Source organism: Diabrotica undecimpunctata, chromosome 4 (genome assembly GCF_040954645.1).
Source record: "Diabrotica undecimpunctata isolate CICGRU chromosome 4, icDiaUnde3, whole genome shotgun sequence".
Classification (NCBI taxonomy): domain Eukaryota; kingdom Metazoa; phylum Arthropoda; class Insecta; order Coleoptera; family Chrysomelidae; genus Diabrotica; species Diabrotica undecimpunctata.
In genome coordinates this window covers 146530454-146552502 of record NC_092806.1, presented here as the reverse complement: position 1 = coordinate 146552502, position 22049 = coordinate 146530454, and the positions used below count along the sequence as shown (strand labels likewise).

Below are 22049 nucleotides of genomic sequence, written 5' to 3'. Positions count from 1 at the left end.
GGATCTTAGAGGAAGTCTTTAGACGCTTGAGAGAAGCTAAGTTAACCGTTAGCTGGGATAAATGTCAATTTTGTAGACCGGAACTAAAGTATTTGGGTCATGTGGTTGATAGGAATGGACTACATGTTGATGGTGATAAGGTCAAGGCTATGCTACGTATCCCAACACCCACATCCGTCAAGGAAGTTCGTAGCATCATAGGCACATTTTCCTGGTATCGAAGATTTATTCCTTCCTTTGCGACACTACTAGCTCCAATTACAGCGATATTGAAGAAAGGAAGAAAATTCAATTGGACCCCGAGTTGTGAAGAATCTTTTCAGAAAATAAAAGAATGTCTAGTTTCTGCTCCGATACTTAATTGTCCTGACTACAATTTGCCTTTTGTTGTCCAATGTGATGCCTCAGGATATGGAGTGGGCGCCGTGTTATTGCAGCCAGGCCCGGATGGTGACGAAGTAATTAGTTTCCTGAGCAGATCACTAACGCGTCAAGAAAGGAATTTTTCCACGACGGAACGGGAATGTTTAGCTGTGTTATGGGCAGTCGAAAAACTGCGTCCTTATTTGGAGGGTGTTCCGTTTACGGTCGTGACTGATCACGCATCCCTCGTATGGCTTCAAAATTTGAAGGATCCTACTGGAAGATTAGCTCGATGGGCGGTAAGATTGCAACAATATGACTTTAAGATTGTGCATCGGAAAGGAAAAGAACATGTTGTCCCCGATTTGTTATCTCGGTCAGTTCCCGTGCTTGATATGGTTGAAGAGGTTGTACCGCTTCCTAGTGGTGATAGTTGGTATGATAAACTTTGTAGAAAAATCGAGTCTAATCCCTTGAAGTATCCTCAGTGGAGAATGTCTGGTGGCAAACTTTATAAATACATCCGTCCCAGTCATGGATTTTTGGTCGAGGAAGTGGACAATTGGAAGGAAGTCGTTCCTAAGGGTCAACGATTGGAAGTGCTGAAGTTGTGTCATGATAGTCCTTTAGCAGGTCATATGGGGATCCTGAAAACTTATAAGCGTATTAACGAGAAGTATTTTTGGCCGAAACTGCGGAGTGATGTATCTCGTTACGTTGGACGTTGCTCACTGTGTGCCATGCATAAGGTGGAACAAGGTAAGCCCAAAGGCTTTATGACTCCTCAACCTAAAGCTACTCAACCATGGGAGATAGTAGCAACCGATCTTATGGGACCTTTCCCAAGATCAACTCAAGGCTATAAGTTTATCTTAGTGGTAATGGATGTGTTTAGTAAATTTTCTTTGGTATTTCCGTTGCGATCCTCAAAAGCCGTGCATGTCGTTAAGAAAATAGAAGAAGAAGTTTTTCTCGTATTTGGAGTTCCACGTCTGTTACTATGTGATAATGGTGTCCAGTATACTTCGGGTATTTTCAAGAAAATGATGGAAACCTATGGTGTCTCAGTTCGTTATAATGCGTTGTATCATCCACAGTGCAATCCATCTGAACGCTATAACCGAACCCTTAAAACAATGATGGCAACTTATATAGCTGACAACCATAGGAAGTGGGATGAAAATTTGGCCAAACTAGCATGTGCTACGCGCACTGCATACCACGAGTCGACTGGTCAAGATCCCTACTTCATAAATTTCGGTCGGAAGATGGTAGTGGATGGACGAGATTTTTCCCGAAAGGACAAACTCGGAGACCCGGAGGACGAAGTAGCTAAAATGGGATATAATCGATCGCGTGGACTCCAGGAATTATTTGTTGATGTTAGAAAACGTTTAGATAAAGCTTCGGCTAAGTGTGAGAAGACCTATAATCTACGGAGACGTCCAGAGGAATTTCAGCCCCATCAGTCAGTATGGCGGAGAAATTTTGTGTTGTCAGATGCCGCTAAATATTTCACGAAAAAGTTAGCTCCTAGATGGATAGGACCCTACTTCGTGAAGAAGAAAGTTTCCCCCTGGACATATAGTTTAGAGGATGAAAATGGCAAGGATCAAGGTATTTGGAATATTAAGGATTTAAGGATTAGTAACCCGACTGGTGATCCCGATAGGATTTAGGTCGGAGTAGAACGGACTAGCAAAAGTTTTGTCTAGTCTAAGTAAATTTAGTTAGTCTTTTGAAATTGGTTGTATTTATTTTTTTTTGTTGTGTCCGTGAAGGATGACTGAGTGTTGGCTATGATCTGTTCTTAGGATGTATTTGGATGGTCAACCGATTCGTTTTTTTTTGTGTTAGGTAGCCAATACGAAGTCGTAGGGTTGCGGTAGCCTTAATTTCTTTTGATTTATGGAATTGAATGTCACTTAGGTTTGGTCAGAAATATGTTGTCTTCGATGATATGGCGTTGGGATTTGTTTTGATGTTAGTAAGCCATTCTATTTAATTGGGATTTTTTCGAAGCCACATAATTATGTTTTGGTGAATCTTGTTGGATAATAGCTTAGTTTTGGATGATTCACTAAATTTCGTTGTATACGGATTTAAATTCTGAAAGACCTATCTCATTTTTATTTTAATGAACAATTGGAATTACACTACTGTTTCGGTAGATGTTCCTCGCAGTATCAGTAAGAGTGGAATGGTGGAGAGTTTCTTATGGACTCATGTTATGCGAGGTATAGTGAAGTACTAGCGATGCCCCAGAGCTGGGAGGTCGCGAATAAGGGCAACATCCAGTAACCGACCTAATCAGTGTTGTCAGATTGACGTTGGAATTTGAAACTATTCTACTTGATCTCATACGATGAGAGATGACTGTTGTGTGGAAGTGGAGTAAGTGTTGTAAGTAAGTTGTTGCTTTGTGCGTGTGGTTTGAGATTGGTATGTCTTTCGTTGTCCAAGTACTTGCGCACGGTGAAGACGGTGTGGATGATGATTGTGTTGTGGACTTCGCTCGGAGTTTAGGTAGTGCGTCGCTAGCGCGAGGGAAAATTTTCTTCGTCTAGTTTTTCCTCGTAAATTTTCCTCTGGGAAAGGGAGGTGTTGTTACGTTCCAAATTTAAAGTAGAAAGTCCCACCTCTATTTTATCAAAATTTAAATAATTCAGGACGTGTAAGAGCGGTTGCCTATAATATATTATAAGCAAGGTGGCGAAAATAAAATTAGTAATTTTTAAATAGGGGTAATGTCTGGCAAATTGTGCTGAAGTTAAGGGAACACGTCCTCTTTTTTGTGAAGAAACTAATTTAGATCGTTCTTTCTAGAGTTATCTTGGAAGAATTGGGATCATAAAATTGAAATTTTTGAATCTCGGTATTATTCGGTGACCTCCGTGTGTCAAGTTGTCAAGTGTTCGGAAAGACGACGGAAAGAAAGTGATTCCAGATTTGACGGTGTTACTGAAAGGTTGGGCTAGATTAAAAACGGCATTTTGTTTTTTTGCTTTTGCTGCTGTTCCATGTGGGATCTGGACTAGTCCGAACCGTGTGGATATTCAAGGGGATTTGCTGCCTTCGTGGAAGGGTTTTTTTGGAATATCCACAATTTCGCTAAAAAAAGCGGATCTACAGTACACGTGAATACCGGGAGTCGTATTTAGATCAAGAAATTAGCCTTAATCACGAGTCCAAATAGCCGGCTACGCTTCGGTCCAATTTGGGATATTTCAAACCCCTAATCTGGCTAAGAAGGGTGAGTGTTAGAACATTTCGTTTTTAATTAATTAAAAAGTTGTAGTTATTTTTTTATCCCATCTCTAAAAAGCTATTCACATTTTTATCAGTTTTCATACATTCAAGTTCGGAGACAAGTTTTTTTTTGTATTGCTCCATTATCGCCAAAAGGCAGATAAACAAAGTGTTAAAATCAATATATTTATTTCCAAATAATTATTTTAGACACAGATGGTAATTAATGTTTTCTTGCTTCAGGGTTGGTTGGTTTGTTTGTTTTTTTCTGCTTCTTCTTCTTCGTATTTTTCCGTCTGGCTGTAATTTTTAACTTTTCAACATTGTCACACAAGTCTATGTACAGCGACAAGCGTATGGGATTTTGGATTGAAGACACGCTGAACTATAACTGGAATTCCACGCGGTGAAGTATATGAAAATTCGAGGTATGGATCGATAATTAATTTTCAACGGAAGATTTAAGCGCCGTCTAATTTGGTTTGCGGAATACAATAGTTTTTTTAAAGATTATTTGCTGTTAGTTTTTATTTTCATATTTACAAATACTTTACAGATTTTTTTTAAAGATAATTTGCGGTTTATTTTATTAATTCAATATTTACACATACCTATTTTAATTTTGTAAACTGCGTCTAAGGGGGGGTTATATATTTGAGATTTATTTTTTTTATATTATTTTCTGCGCACGCACTTGAGCTCACGTGGTGTCCTATTTGCGTTAATTATTTTTTTTGGTTGGTATTGAACCGCACACCCCTTAGCGTCCGGTACTTTTGATACGTCTTACCTTTCATTTTGTTCTGTTAAATAGAAATAACTTATGAATTTTTGTTAGGCAAGTAGAAGCCGCATTTTTATATTATTTTTTTATTAAGCCTATGGTAAAGTTAAATAATATTGTAATATGTAGTATGTATGTATTTATTTTCAACTATTTTGGGAATCTATTTATTAAAATTGACTAAATTCTAATCTGACAATTTCATTTATTTTTTTTTATTTATTCAGGTTGTATACTGTTACTTAGTATTTTAGTAGTAAACCTATTGGTAAGTTGGTGGTTTATTGAATAGTAACGTAGGGAAGGCTGTGGGCCAATTTACCTGGCGCCCCTGATATAACTTCGGATTTTTTTTGTTTTGTGGACCGCACGACCATCTCCACTGTTTTGTCTAGCCGCGAGCCATTCCCAGACTGTCACCGTATAGTACTTTTCTTTCCGGGTGTACGTCTGATTTATATTTGGTACATTTTATAATTTTTTTTATATAGATTCGGTTTTGTACGCCACACCTGTGTCTGCAAGAAATAGAACAGCAAGCAGTAGTAACAGCCAAACACAAACCCAAACTTGTAGCATTTGTAAATTTCTTGAAATCCCCTCGTATATGTATTAAATTGAAATCCCCTTATATATGCATTATAGTAACGAAGAATTTTTTCAATGTTTCTTAGTTCGTATCTTTCAATTTAAGACGCAAATAATATTTCGTTCTTTTCACGTCGCCAAGTTGATAATAAATAATTTTATTGTTTGTTTATGTCACAGGCGCAAATTCTTCGATATTTCTTTGTTCAAACCGCCCGATATTGCGTTTTTAGATTAATAATTTACGTCTTAATGTCCGTTGTGTTTTGTTTATACCCAAAGTGCTTTGTTTATTCTAACTTATGCGATCAATTTTTAAAGATAGTTTCGTCACTCTCGCAGGAGCCACTGTCAAAGACAGTTGGTGTCCGTGTAAGTCCGAATTTTCTTCAGATTCGTAAATGTGTTTTTATTGTTTCTTTTATTATGGAAAATAAGTAGTTTTGTGGCAGTTTTACAGTTAAAGGAGGTTTGAAATGTAGACGATAATGAGCAGATGTATTTAGTTAGTCGGAGCTACGATGGTTCCAGTTTTCTAAGAAGCCGAGTCAAAGGTGTGTTCCAGTATCCCAACTTTCAACCTTAGATTTGTATTCGTCCTAATTAAAAAGTCCAGTTTACAACATAATGAGTGATTGTGACATCCAGGTAACTTTTATTGTTTGTTCAATTTTCAAGTAAAGACAGACATTTTTTTAGAACAATAATTGCTTTCGTAACAATTTAAATTTTTGTTTTCTAAAAAAAATTGTAAATTTTAGGTTTTAACTTAGCTGTCATTTTAATTGTTTTTTTAAATTTAATGTTAACATATGACAGCTAGCTTTATTTTTTTCGATATTTATTTGGTTTGTTTGTTTAAAAAAAAGTTAATCTTTGTGCGGTAACATTTGTAAGTTTTTGTAGTATCTCCAACTCCTGGAGTTTGTAAACGGACACATGAAAGTTTTTTTTTTGTATTTTTGTATTTTACGACTATTTGTCGTAATATTTTTGCGTTGTCTATTTTGTAACTGTTTGTGGTGACACAAAAATAAATGTTAAATTTTGTTTCTTAACATTTGTTTATTTTTTTAAACTAACCTTTTTTGAGTTTAATTTGAAAAAGATATGTTTTGCATTTCTAATAATTATTTCCCTAGTTACAACTAACTGTTGTAATGGTTATAATTAGGCACCTCGAAGTGGCGCTCTTTATAAATTACTAGAGGTGTTTCCTGTTTATTTTTGTTTTATTTGTCCCAAGAGATTTATGACTCTTTGTTTTATTTTTGTAGTTGCCCCAATTTGACCCCTTGTCATTTACTTATCCACGACCCCAGCTCTCCTAACAAACCGTGAGTGCCGTTCGCACATGTAGCGTTTATTTTGCTTGCCTTAGCTTCGCCCCCAGTAATTTCTATCCCCAATCTTCTACCCCTATGTTCTTACCCTGAGGTAGGCAAAAAATATTTCGTTACAAACTTTGGCTTAGGTAAATGGATAACACTTTCATCATCTGGACACATGGAGAAGAAAAACCAATAATTGTATGGACACAATAAAATTAAGTTTACTAATCAATCAATAATGTCTTTTTATTTCACATTAAAAAAAATACAATTTTCTCTTTTAGTGACATTTGTTCTCCTTGGCACATGCCATCAGGAGGGTTGGCAAACTAATATTATTCCCTAATTAATATACAAAAAATTACACCAAGGCTCATTACATCTAACAAGTTCATTAAAATTAATAAAAAATAAATTAAGCAAATATTCATATAAATGTAAGTAATAAACTAAATGTGTATATTCTACTAAGTAGCACTTCGCCCTAGACTAAACAGTAATAACAAAGTATAACAGTAAGGTATATATTGCATTTAAAATGATTGAATGTGTCCCTTAGAGGGGGTGAAAGCTGTTGATATAATAATAATAATAACAAGATAGTCAAGATAGACAAGACAGATAAAAAGATAATAGCTATTCGCAAACAAATTATTAATACTAATTTTAATATTTTAATACTATTGAAATAACACCATGCTAATAGATTTAGTAATTAAATAGGCTCACTAACTCATACCTATACGCCCATGCTTCCCTACAATAACCTGCTAACTCAGTCTTTCGCTGTCTCATCATTGTAACTACTTCCACTCTACTAAGTTCATGTCTACCCAACCACTTTAACCTAATATGTCTCAACACCGAACATTTTCCCAAAAAATGTATCACATCTTCCCTTTCCTTCGTGTTACACATTGAGCAAAACCTTCTTTCATCATTTCTGCCAGGTCGATCATTCAAATATAGAACTCCACATCTTAATTTGAAGAGCCATCGAATGTCCCCAAAATTTTCCATTTCCAGTAGATAATGCATGTTTACTCCTTCTTCTCGCAGTTCTTTGTAGTGTCCACAAAAATTTGATTCGAGTGCCCTATTCTCAGCCTGACGCTGTATCTCCTCCTTCTTTTTTTCTATCATATTCTCAATCATACTAGGCCAGCTTTCTCTCCATTCCCATTCACACCTTACCTCAATTCCAAATTTGTCTCCCATGCTCATCCAATCTTTCCACCAGCCACACCTTGCTCTTATCATTTCTTTCAAAAGAAATTTTGGCAACCTATCGTTCGAATATCCTAGTATTTTTTTAACATATTTTTGATGTAAATTCATTGTATATAGGCTGACTCTAGCAATACCTGTCTCCAAATCTAACATAAAGTTAGGACAATACCTTGGACAAGAGAACATTTTTTTTATATAAAATCTTCTGATTATTTCCACCTCATCGTACTCAAAAAGACCCCATACCTGAGACCCATAAGTCAAAATTGATCTTATCACCGACTCATACACTGTTACTTTAGCCAAAAAGGGTATATCAGCCTTAGACACTAACCTACTCCAAGCCGTATGAATCGCTACTTTTGCCAAACTCTGGCGCTTTTTTAGATGAGCTTTAAACGACAACTTGGGTGTAAGTATCATTCCCAAATAATTATAGTTATTCACTACCTCTAATACTCGATCATTCAGCTTCCAAGATTACCTGATCACACCACCTCCTCTTCTGAATACAAGAATTTTGGATTTATCTAAATTGATTTTTAGATTCCACATCCTACAGTATTTTTCCAGTTCATTAATCATCCGCTGTAGCACCTTCGGATTGATTGCCATAATTAAGTTTACTATAGAACTCAAAGAAAACCAACAACTACCATTTTTAGATTTATTGATAATAAAGAAGGAGGACAAACACATAGTATATACAGTATACCAAAAATCCACATATCCTGAACAATTGCATTCAATCATCAAATGCATAATGTGAAAACAGCGTTAAGAAAAATACGTCCTCTCAACATATACCATCGAAAAGGCTCAAAGTGCTCAAAGAAGAATTAAGGACTCAATAGAAAACGAAAAACTGATTTCAAAAACCATTCTACTGTATTAAAAGCCCACCACAGCGAAAAGAGGAAGAGTGCTAACAAAACACAAAATAGGAACGATATTTAATACCGACAGAAAAATTTCAACTGTTTTACCATTAGCAAAAAAAAAATATCGTTAGAAAATCAAGGAGTATACGAGATTCCATGGAGAGTATGACAAATCTTACATCGGACAGACCAATCTAGACGAAAAGAGCATCAAAATGCCATCGGACGATGGCCAGTGGACGAAAAGAGCATCAAAATGCCATCGGAAGGAGAGAAAAACGTCGTCCATTGCACAGCATGTCTAAAATACAGGATATGGCTACAGGATATGGCTTCGTTTAAAACCTATTTTGAGTTTTGTCGGTCGCTTCAAACGTCATTTCTGAGATAACGGTTCATTCTACAAAAAAAGTGCATTCTTTCAGTTACATTTCTTGTTCGAACCATTTTTGTCTACGACGTACAGATTCTACGTAAATTGATAATTTCAGTTTTTTAAACTCTACGAGAATGGGTTTTAGGGGTAAGCCCATGGGTAGTAGTGACAAACTTTTTTGCATATTTTTTGAGATCCCAAAATTGAAATTGTCAACAAAATTTAGCTTGTTCGTCTCGTATCTAAAGATCAAATCTCTGACGATTGGACTATTTACTTAAGCCTTTATATGTTAATTAAAAATTCTCTTTTTAGGTATTAGGCATGTTTTTAATTTTAACGATTAGAGAGGAAATATCAAGCAAAGAAGTAAAAAATGCAGAAGATAAAAGGGATCCAAGACACATCAAAAACATTGATCGTGTCGTCATAGTACGACCCATTCCACCTCCGTTTCTTATTTCTAATTATAAAAAACCTTCTCGTCTTCCAGTGCTATTTACACTTCGATCCGCAAGACCACCACCCTTTGCAAGTAAGCCTTACACAGTTGAATTACCTCTCGTAAGTCTAGCTTCACTTCAACAACATGATATTCATCAAATGATGCCGTTATTACCATTTGAATACTATAAACATTCTCCTAATTTGCACCAGAATCCATTTATAAAAAATATACCTGCAACATTGGATTTAGAATCAATCAGTCCACCAAGAATATTACACGAACTGCAACCTATTAGGAACACTGAATATGAGCGAGATGATGAAAGGACGCAAAAGTACGTACCGATTATAATACCAACCAACAGACCTGAGAACGGGGCTGCAAGGCACAATAATCACCCTCCTCATTATCGTATCCCTACAAGGATTAATGAAGAAAATACTAAAGAAGGTGAGTATTGATTTGTCGGTGAATTTGTAAAGTTTTATTATAGTATAGTTTCAAAATTGTAGACACTAAATTCTAAGAAATGGTGAGTAGCGATTAGCGTCATTATAAAGAATGTATTTGCAATAGGTATGTTTTAGTAGTGTGCAAACTGAATCAGTCTTTCTCCCCTTTCATTTCTTTCACCGACTTTATAGGTGCTCATGGCTTGTTCGTTGCAGTTTCTCTTTTCCACTTGGTAATAAAGTCACCAATTAAATACTTAGTGACTTTTATTGTTATTTAATAACTTGGAAAAGGATCACTATACGAGCAATGCAACCAATTTGTGGCAGTATGTTAGAAGACTCTGAGGTTTCCAGAGCAACAACTACAGTGGCGGATCCGAGGGGGGGGGGTCACGGGGTCATGACCCCCCCCCCCAAACAAAATATAATATCAATCAAATAATCCTAAAAAAATAATTTAAAACCCATCAACCCTATAAGCAGGAAGTCAAGAGTTGAAATGAGTCAAACTCATTTATTCTAGGGGTAAGTGTAGAATTATGCGGATGCCTTTTTACATTGCTCTTCAAAAAAATCAACAATTCTAAATACACTAATACCTCGATTATTGCTATGCCGTCTTCCGCGAATTCAGAGTTACGCTATTTTCAAATTTTGTCAATTCGTCATTTGAGTGCCAGAGAACCGTCCGATTTATTGATGAAATAGAATTACCGCCCACACAATATTGCTCGTTCAATGTACATAACATGACTTTTGCAGGAAATCAGCACATTTTTATTTTGTATTAGGTATTTCTTATCTTTAGTTTTGTCTACGAATTAGTTGTTGTTGTAATTTGAATATGTATTATAATTGTTGAGACTGTGCACTACATTTTATAATTAATCTATAATAAATATCAAAGTAAATATTGTTGTTGCATTAGCTCTGTCTGATACGTTAGTGAATACAAATAAAGGAACCGGGGGCTGCTGTCCAAGGTATTTGTGAAACTCGTTGGGTTGAAAGGGATGAAGGTCATCTTCAGTTCCAGGGCGAATCAATGATCAAAATATACAACGCTCTTGAAACAATTTCTACGTGGAAGGACAGTAATATGTCAGCTGATGCATTTTCATTAATGCAAACTATTAGGAGCCCAGAATTTCTCATTCGAGTAGTTTGTCTTAGTGATGTTTTAGGTACAACTGTATCACTTAGTTGTCTTCTTTAGTCACCAAAATTAGATTTGAAGAAGGCTACTGAGGTCATAGAGGACACTAAATGCATTCTTCAAAATAAAAGATCAAATACCGAATCTGTTTTTAGCAAACTTTACTATGAAGTAAAGCAAATAGCTGTACAACTAAACATTGAATTGAAGATGCCACGTATAGTTTCTGGTCGAACCTGTCGTCAAAACCAACCTGTTAACTCTTGCGACGAATATTTCTGAAGATCTATTTATTTACCCCTTTTAGACAATATCTTAGCTGATTTAAAAGAACGACTTTCACCGAAAGTCTATTTATTCTATATTTGGGTCTATATATTCTTGTATTGGGGTTTTAATAACTTCTTATTGTTTTAATATATCGCTTAAAATAATAATTGAGAAAACGCTCCCTTACATGAGGCAGAAATCATATCAGTAAATCGTAAAGGTGCAAAAATCTAAATCCAATAAGATGGAAAGCAACCGTAAATACGTATTTCTGACTATTTGGTTGCTGAACTCTATGACCAGACTATCACCTTTTATCAAAAGTCATAAACAAACATAACTATATTAAAAACTTATATTCTTTTTACTGTTACTACCTTCTCCTACTAGATTATTTAGTTTATTTGAATCAGATAATTGAAGTCTCTTATTCAAGAATATGATACTCCTAGTATATTTTAACAAAAACTTAAACAGCTAAAACAAACTTATTACAGAATTATTACACATTTTATATTCTAAATTAATATTTACATTTTAGATACCATAATTCACCAACCCAATGTTGAAATAATAAAAGCTGTAGGTTTTTACGTACCTACTGAAATGCCACATGATAATCTTGAAAACATTAAGGATCAATTTATAGACCTAGCTGCTACAGAACGTGTTAGACATGTACCTGAAGATGAACAAGACAAAGTTTCTAACGAAAGAATCCCTCCTGTACATAAAGAAGCTTCTGAAGTGGAATTAGAAACGGAGGAAGAATTGAATGACATGGAAACTGTTTATATAAATCATCAGAATCAATACGGTCCAATTAATAGAAAACCAGTAATGTTTGGATACAGTAAAATTTCATCACCCAAGAATATTTATGAAATTATAGATTCGCCTAAATATAATGATACATTTAAGAAAGGAACACGAAAGGTAACGAAGGTATGAAGTTTTTTGTGGGTGAGTCATTAAGAATGGTCCAAATTGTAACTCTATTTTCAAAAGTCAAAAATAATAATTGTCTGAAAAATATTGGGCTTATGTTCATTCGTTTCTGAGTTATAGGATCTTAAATTACTAAATTTAAATTATATTTTTTTCGTAAATTGGCCAAATTTACAATTAGCTCCAGAGTTCCTGAAAGCCCCAACAACTTACTATTTTTAATATTTATAGATTACCTTTCATGACAATTGAGTACAGAAGATCTCCGTAACGGAGATGACACTTGAAGAAGTATTCGGGAAAATTGTAATTTACTTTAAAAAAAATCCGTTATATTTGCAATCATTTAGATTTAAATAGTTTCTGAGGCCTTATAACTTACACAAAAGAATCAGTTACGGTGCAAATAAGTTCTTGGAATCGGATTGTTGCACCAATCCATGATATTACGATATAACTGGTTAAGTTGACAAACAAAGACATTTATATTATTTTATTAGAGGAGAGTTCCCAAAAGTAGATCCCCATTTTGTTTTAAATTTTTTTAAAATAGGTAGTCTCTTAAGTTCACGCTATATGAGCATTTTATATTTACTTCATTTAGTTGTCCATGACTTCAAATGATATTTTCAAGAGTTTGAAATCATTTTCTTATTTAAAAAAAATTTCAAAAAAGTTTGCACTTTTTTATTTTGAAAAATCGATGCATAATTCGGAAAAAATATTCGAATTAGCAATCGAAATGAGTCAAAACGATGATAGAGCGAAATAAAATACAATTAAATTCATAAATATTACTTTAATTCCACAAAATTCAACAAAATCAGAAAAATGAAAGAAAAGATTTAACTAAAATTTTGAAAATTATTCGTCTACCGGCAAAAGTCACAGATGTATATGTCTTTTTCAGCCCCTGCGCAGTCAGTGTGGGCGCACAAACTGCACATGATGTACATTACCCACAATTCTCCTCTCGTGTCATTGAAAAATTTGTCGAGGCAAAAGATGCATTTCACGTCATCATCATTAGGTTCTACAATTCTTGGAATTATTTCCATCACATCCGACTTTCCGCTGGAAATACTCACGTCTTCTTCAATACTACTAGATAGATAATCATCTTCTTTCTTAAATTCAAGTTTCCTTTTTACTAGTTGATTTTCTTTACACGAAGAGATGCCTGGTGCGGAACCGCGACCACGTCTGCCCTTTTGACCTTGACCACATCGAGCTTCTTTATATTCTCTACATTTTTTGTGTTTCAATTAGTTGTGCGTTATAGGGCGAAGCAGTAATGACTGTATACTGACAAGCTTTACGCCCCCTAGTTGAGGTCTCCTTTTTTGTTTTCAGGACAAGACATATGTCGAATGGACGTGTTGCGTTCGAGGAGCTAATTCTGATAATGTGCGACATGGTGGTGGAGTCAACCCCAAATATGTTGACGATTCGCCTGCCTATGCTGCAGAAGATGTCAGTGGCTCTTCTGATGTCAACTATTATTTAGCACCGGTTTTATACAAAGAAAATGATGGATTTTGTTTGCCTCTTCAATATATTTTGCATCTGAGAACAAATGTCTATTAAGGGGGTATATACCCGTCACCTTTAATCCATTGATAGCAATTTGAGCTGTTTGACATTTGACATAGGCTCTCCCAAATAAGTCCATTATATCGTAAGCGCAGAGAGTACGCTGATTTTGCCTCAGCCACAGCCTAATTTCTTCGCTGTAGTAGGTTTTCAAAGGACTCATAAACGTCCTATCCAAAAGCTGCAATTTGTGTAAATAATGAGGAGGCAGTGACACTATGGTAACATGATTTGCTCGAGCTAGATCAATGGTGTCAATTTTCTATGTATGGCGAAAGTGCTCTTCCAAAATAAGTAATATTGGCTTTTCCTATATAGGACATCAGTCTCTGAAATCTTAAAACCATTGGGTAAAAATACTGAATTGTATCCAACCAGGAGGAAGTACTGCAAATATCGTCCTCGGCTATGCAAATTTCTTCAATTGCTCACTCATGTTTTTACGCGTAAAAATTGCTAAACTAGGTACCAAAGAACCAGCAGCATTCATACAACAGACAATAGTTACAAAAGTCTCCTGAAGTCAAAACACCTATTTGTTTTTCTCCTTCATGTCGATTGCTTTCGCAACTTAAGATTGTACCACAGTGATTCCGCTTTCGTCCACATTATAAATTTTATCTGGGGTAAACTTTTCTTTATCGTAAACATCCTCTAAAAGGTTGTAGAAATTCTCTGTATTTTCTTTGTTCCTTTGCTAAAAACAAGCGCCCTACTGTGAGATGTACCAAATGGTTTCCTTTCTAGCAAATGAGCTTGATGACGTTTTAAAAAAAGTCAAGCGCACTTTCTTCCTGCCATGTCATTTTTAAACGAATATTCGATGCCGTTTCTGGCAACTAAACAGCCATTTTCTTCAGGTCACTACGAGTAAGCCCAAAAAACGAAGCCTCCATAGCAAGACAATAATTGATAAGCTCATTCTCAAGGCTATTGCTTAAAACTACTGTACGTCTGCCCGTTTTAACATTCACTACTTTCTCTGAAGCGCCGTATTTCATATTGGATAATCTCATTAGCGTAGTTTTCGGTACATTATACCTACTGCTTACTTGCTTTTTTTAAACCCATCTTTTTAGTTCTAATAGCAAATATAGCTTTTTTATTTTTGTTGGACTCCACCCCATCTGCTTTGGCTTAGACATTCTGAAACAGAAAACCAAAAGAATACCTTATTTGCGATAGCAACTGACATTTCTACATTAAAAATACAGGGTCCGATTTAGTAACAATCATGGGGTCTGATTTGAGCAACCATACTATCGGATTTATAGTTAAAACAACTTTTTCAATAAACGTCGAAATAAAATAACTTGGATATAAACGTGATCCCCAATCCATCCCATTAAAGAATGTATATAGAGATTATCACTTACCTTCCAGTATCGTGTCAGTAACAATTAAAAAGTAGGTCGGTCTTAATTGTTTGATAGCACTCAAAATGTTTGTGGTCATCTCATTGTGCGACAGCTTGACCGAGTGACGTATATGCTCCTATACAGAGCGGCAAAAGCATAAACTAATGTTTAGTGGCAATCCCAAAAGAGTGCAGCACATTAGAGGATCAGGAAGGCTGACGGTCCGCGTTGGCGCCGGGGTCAGAACTTAGGTATTTTCCTCTATTAATTTAGTATTTATACAATTAATTTATAGTAATATTATATTATTTGTATTATTGTAGGAAACAGTTTTATCTAAAGAAAATAAAACCAAGGAATTGTATACAGAAGAAGAAAGTGAAGAGGATGTCGAATCCAACCTTGATTGCAATGAAGACAGTTGTAATTCAGAAGACACAGTTAACACGCCCAGTAAAGAAGATAATGTAAGAACCATTTTGTGTAACGATTATTTTAGTAATATTTGATCTATCTAACAAGCCTAAATTACCCACTGCTGAATGTAGGCCTTCCTAAGTGTCCAGCAATTGTCTTTATGTAGTCGGTCTATCTGCTGGGTGACCTGCTTTCTTGAACACTGCTTATCCTTGATTCTGCCAACATGTGGGACCAGCGTCTCGCACTCTCGTCTTGTTCCTGATCCCTCGATTTGAAACTCGGACTTTTTGACTTACCAGCATGGATCTTACCATCTTTCTCTGCATTACATGTATTTTTGTATATAATTTTTTGTCATAGTGAGTGTTTCAGCACCATAGGTTAGGACAGGGAGTACACATTGATTTAAAACTTTCCTCATTAGATATTTCCTTATTTCACTTTCCGAAATTGTGCCCAGGTAAGATCTATTCCTCTTTAAAACTCATTTGTTTAATTGTCTTTCGATACCTATCTCATGTCCCAAATACAAAATTACTTGAGTGATGTTAATGTTGTTTATTTGTAAAGGAGCACTAGTTACTAGAGTTGTCATGAACTGAGTTTTTAAAATATTTTTTTTTCAAACCCTATTATTTAGACGATTTTTCTAACTCTTTCAACATATATTGTACTTCCTGCATATTATCTAAAATCAATACAACATTGTTCGCAAAACATAGGCTCTCTCTCTCTCCAAAGTCGTTACAGTCTAAATTAAGCTTTGGCCTCCTCCAAACTATGCTTCTAATCTTGTCGGTCCCGCGCCGATCTTCTCCAGGTTCTCACGTCTAGCAAATTTTGCGCGTCCGCTGCCACTTCATCCTCCCATCTTTTCCGCGGTCTTCCTTTTGGTCTTGCGCCCTGCATTTTACTATCTAGGGTTCTTTTTGACAATCTCCATTCTTACTATGACTAGCCCATCGAAGTTTAAAAAAAAAGAGCACCGATCTCAGAATTTGTTAAACTTCAAAACATAGTCTGTTAGAAGAAAACATGTCCGCAAAACATTTCTCCATCGATGTTGATCTCAACTGATCTTCATTCTATGTTATTAAGTATATCTTGCTGGTGGGACGAATATTTTTGGGCAGAGTGTATCGCTCTATCTTACTACTCTGTCTATGTTGAAATTGTTTGTATATTGTTTGTTTGACATTGCGTCCTTGTGAGTATATTTGATTGTTACTAAGTATCTATGGTCTATTATACATTTGTCTAAGGAATCTATCAGTTTTGTCTTATGTAAAAATTATATTACACAAATTAAAACATTTTATAGATATACACATCTGAAGAAAATTATGAGAAGGAAGTAAATACGGAAGAACCAAGTGAGGATGATATTGCTTCAAATCTTGAATGCGAGGATGGCAATTGTGATTCGGAAGATGAAATAACTGTTTTCAGTGACGAAAAATACGTAAGTTTATTTATTAGCTTGATTTTACTATGTTTTAGAGGCTTAATCTTGGACAAATCTGCTTTCAGCTCAAGTATTTTTGGTTTTTATTTAACCATTGCTGATCTTATCATCGTTGTATTTATTTTTGTTTCTACATAACTATATATTTTGTACATTTATGGTACATCCAAGTCAATGCTTTCTAAAAGTTTACTATCTATTAATATTTGGGCCTGATTATAGTATTGTCTGCCAATGACCATAAACTTTATTTTACCAATATTGATTCTTATCTTTCCTATTATGTCGACATCTTCAGACGTTCTTGCGAAATCCTCTAACTTATGAGCGAGTATGGCAGTATCATTGGCGTACCATATGTTGTTTATTTGTTTGGTTTATTTTTATTCATCATTTATAATATACAGCAAGATATGTGGTTCATCAAACACATGATTCTATATTCCTCATACTTTCATGACCTGAACTTTAAATGGTATTTATAGTATTGACTATTAAAGCTAGCTGAGAAACTCAAACCTGTATCGTGTTTAATGATAAATAAGTAAAAATAACTCTGTGCACATGCTTATGGTGTAGGGCAAAAAAAATGTCTAAATTGCAATGTCTGTCCTCGCGGCCCTCGCGCACTCGCAGGAACCGGAATTACTATCGCCAAAGTGGACGAATCACAGCGAAGATTGTCACTCTGATCGGCCAATTACAATGAGTCTTATTAATTGCAATTGTATTGGCCTTCCGACGGAAGATCGCAGCACACTTGAAACCAAGAAAAAAAACGAGGATTCTGCAGCTCTGAAGTGTTTGAATAAGCACGATGTCTCACGACTTCGATATTATCAAACAATTAAAAGTGTAGGAAACCGGCGTTTGTGACTATTCGACTATCTTTTGTCGAGATAAAAAAAAGTCTGGAAACGGACTTATAATTATCTCGCAAAAGCCATCAAACAGCTCGAAGGGAACACTCACTGGCCAGGGAGATATAGATCTTCGAAATAGACAAAAGTCAGATCGACTTAATACTATTTCAGATCGTGTCGAACTGCCACAGTGTTCCGATAGATCACCGACGGTTACGAGTAAATAGAAGCCCGAGCGGAATTACTTCTCAATCAGTAGACGAGCTGAAGCAGCACTTCGTTGCCAAAGTATTCGTTGGAAATAAAAATAAAGGTCCCTAAGAAACTTACAATTATTCCGTAATCCAGGGCTAGTCCTATACCTCGAGAAGTGTAAACTCGGTTACACGCTTAGGCTTGAGGGGCGGTATCTCTGTTGATATTGAAGGTGTCTTCTGTGCATAGAATATTGGCAAATATTTCATGTAAGATAAATATATACATTCAAGTGTAAGAAATTCGAACTATTAAAGTATTCTACACTGCCGGTAGCACCTTGTCGATAACAGCTCCCGGTGAAACAGTGTAAGTCGAAGATACATTTCCCGAGTAACTAGAGGATGGAATCAAAAAACTTTCGTTCCTCCTCAAGAGCCGCGGTCGGAAACCATCCTGGAACTCCAGACAGTATGGAGAATAAACCGAACGTACGACACTACCACTCAACCTCGAGCCATTCGGCGTTGTCTGCTCTACAAATAAGCAACACACAACCAGCACACAAGTGCCACACTAAGTATAATTTGTGGCGTAAACAAATCTCCTAATTTAAATTTCCTTCTGAGATAAGATGCTTCCTCTTGAGATAATCGATATACGAATATAGCATTTCCTTGTTTATCTCTTGTGACTAAGAGTACTTTCCTTCTTAATAACCCTTCTTTAGTTTTCTAATACAGAATAAAAATAGTCATATCAAAAAATCATTCATATTTCATTCGTTCATTGCCGTTTTTTGTTGAGTATTAATAGAAAGACTGCAATTGAAGTTATTTTGTTTGTTAAATCGTCACATATATCGAACAATTTAGTAGTTACATCTCTTCATTTCTTTACAATCCTCTTAATTTTATCCCAACGAGAAAAATACTAAACTACTCACAAGAAGTGGCACAAAGGATCGTTAGGTCATGTTAGGAGCGCTTGCGCGACCTGAATGCGAACTCAAACACCAGACCTTAGTCAGAAGATTACACGAGCTTACTTACTTACCATCTTACAATATTTTTTCTTTTTTAGGAAACGTTGATGACTACTGAAGTAAATAAAATAAAAAGAAAGAAAAATGAAGGCAAAAAAGCTGAAATTATATCCGAACTTGAATGCAAAGAGAATGAATGTGAATTGGAAGATATTAAAATGTCCGATAAGGAAGAAAATTTGAAGGTTATTTCCTTAAACGATCGCATTGACAGCAACACCAAGGTATGTTGAAAGTTTGCTGGCGGTTACTTTTACCAGACGCTTTAAAACTTCCAAAAACTAATGTAACTTTATTTATAATCTTACTCCTGATTTTTACATGTATATGCACACACAAGACTCGTGGAAAAATGACCTTGCGTTGATACACATAGCGATCCCTTGTGAGTGTCTGGAGGAATGTTTGACCATTCCGATTGGTCTGGCTGCTTGCAAAAATTATTGCATTAGTTCCCTGAGTATCATATATAAAAATCGAAAGTGAGAAAATAAGTAAAATTACATTATTTTTTAAGTTTTAAATCGCCTGGTAAAAGTTACCGCCCGTGATATGAGTCTGACAGTATTGATTATTAATTTTTAACAAATTTTCTAAAACATACGTAAAAATAAGCACTAAGACTATAAGAAAAGTAAGGACTGTTTGTACCCACCTTTAGTACCTGGTAGAGGTGATGGATTTTTTAAAGAGCTGTAAGTCATTAATACAGCGAGACTTTGTGCGTGTCTAGCGGAATATTTGACTGTTTTGATTGGTCCGGCTGCTTACAAAAATTATTGGACTAGTTCCCAGAGTATCATATATAAAAATCAAGAATGAGAAAATAAGTAAAGTTTTTTTGGAAGCTTTAAAGCGTCTTGAAAAAGTTACCGCCAACGAAATTGTAAAAGTTACCGCCAACGAAATGAGTCTTTTAGTATCTATTGATTATTAATTTTTAACAATATTTTCTAAAACATACGTAAAAATATGCACTAAGACAAGAAAAGTAAGGACTGCTTTACCTACTTTTAGTACCTGGTAGAGGTAATGGATTTTCTAAAGAGCTATAAGTCATATCGAGTCAGAACACAAGTTTACATCTGAAATACGTTGTACCTACTAACCGTGGAATAAAATCGAATAAAATGGATTAAAATTGAATTAAATGGAATAAAATTAAATTAAAATTTATAAAATAGAATAAAATGATGGAATACAATGAAATAAAATAGAATAAAATGAAATAAAATGGAATGAAATGGAATAAACGAAATAATATGAAACAAAATGGAATAAAATGGAATAAAAGTGGAATCAAATAAAATGAAATGGAATATAATGGAATGAAATAGAATACAATAAAAGAAAATATAATAAAATTAAAATAAAATAAAATAAAATTAATTAGAATAAAATGAAATCAAGTAGTATAAAATGGTGGCAAGAAGCATAAAATAGGGTAAAATAAAATTAAATAAAATTAAAATAAAATATAATAAAATGGAATAAATTAAAAAACAATGGTATAAAATGAAATCAAATAAATTGGAAGAAAATGGAATAAAATGAAATGAAATGGAATAAAATTTAATTAAATGGAATAAAATCGAATTAAAATTTATAAAATATAATAAAATGAAATCAAATGGAATAAAATGGAATACAATGAAATAAAATGTAATAAAATGGAATAAAATGATATAAAATGGAATAAAATGGAATAAATGGAATAAAATGGAATAAAATGAAACAAAATTGAATACAAGAAATAAAATGGAATAAAATGGAACAAAATAGAATCAAATAGAATACAGTAAAATAAAATATAATAAAATAAAATTTTAAATTTGACGAATATTAACAGACCCTCAGTATGCTAATTCAATTGTTCGGTCTGGCATTTGGTCTGTCTTTTTTTTATTTTTTTTTTATTTTCTTTCATTATCAAGACATAGTTTTTTATGTAGCTTGAATCTGGTTAAATTTACTTCCTGGATGCTGGGGATGAACAGAAAAACATTACTAATTTTATTGTTATTGGCAAGGATCAAATCGCAGTAGCCCTAGCGTTGGCTTCATCTGGAATATCTGCAACTTTATTGGAAGGAGGAAGAATTGCAAATTTTGCCTTGAAATTACAATTAAACATACAAATTCGCCACAAATAAAGCAATAGCGAAGATTTTAAAAGTATGCAATTAATCGTTTAAGATGAATAATTGAAACTTTGAAACAGAAACAGAAGCTTGAAAGATATTGATAATAATCAAAAACATTTTTGGTGGAGCCTTGAGCTATTTCTCTGTTTTCAATCTCAATCAATCTGTTCATTGTTCAAACAACATGCCAGTGTTTTTGCAACAAGGTCAAAGTGCAATGGTGTTTTCGATGCAGCTATTAGATATTGGAAATGATAAAGTCGCTAGATTTCTGTTACTTAAAAGACTTAAAAAAAGAGCTTATTGAACTTTGGTACATTATTTAGTTTAAGTGGTAATAGGGGTTGATGTTTAAACCACTTCGCCGGAGCTATCATACGAAACCATAAATGGGTCGGACTATTTCAGTTTTCCCTTTAACCTTCCAGTGCATCGTTGCCAGTTATATCTACGCAACTATTTACACCGTCATAGCTCTTTAGAAAATCCATTACCTCTACCTATGAATTGGCCGTCAGCATAAGCTAGCAGGTATAGTTCGTCCCAAACCCTTCTTTCAGTGCGTCATAGTTGATCGAATTCTCTCTAACACATTAAGCGAGAAGTGACGGAAAAAACGTGAGTCTGTGATTATTATACATAGAACTTAGACAATTATTTATCGCAAAGCTAATTCTACTTACGTATGTATAATTGGTTGGAGTTTAGAATACGCTAAATAGATATCCAATCAATGGTGTACATAAATATAATTTGACGCAGATTGTCTCGATCGTGACAGTACTTTCACAATGTCAACTGATAAAATGATAATTGTCATTCCAGGTTAGTATTATCAGACATTTTACAGTGAAAATTTAATTTTGTATTTATTGTCATAAAAATAT

The 22049-nt window shown here is 34.6% G+C and overlaps 1 protein-coding gene across 1 annotated transcript in view; it reads left to right on the top strand.

Annotated features, from left to right (window-relative positions):
- The first annotated feature begins 5611 nt into the window (after positions 1 to 5611).
- The window catches only part of LOC140438033 (uncharacterized), a 46671-nt gene continuing 30233 nt past the window's right edge, over positions 5612 to 22049 (top strand). Inside the window, exons 1-6 of the mRNA XM_072527748.1 lie at positions 5612 to 5632; positions 9118 to 9700; positions 11673 to 12076; positions 15354 to 15497; positions 16772 to 16912; positions 19057 to 19242. Of these exons, the coding sequence (XP_072383849.1) occupies positions 5612 to 5632; positions 9118 to 9700; positions 11673 to 12076; positions 15354 to 15497; positions 16772 to 16912; positions 19057 to 19242 (1479 nt within the window). The remainder of the gene's footprint in view (positions 5633 to 9117; positions 9701 to 11672; positions 12077 to 15353; positions 15498 to 16771; positions 16913 to 19056; positions 19243 to 22049) is intronic.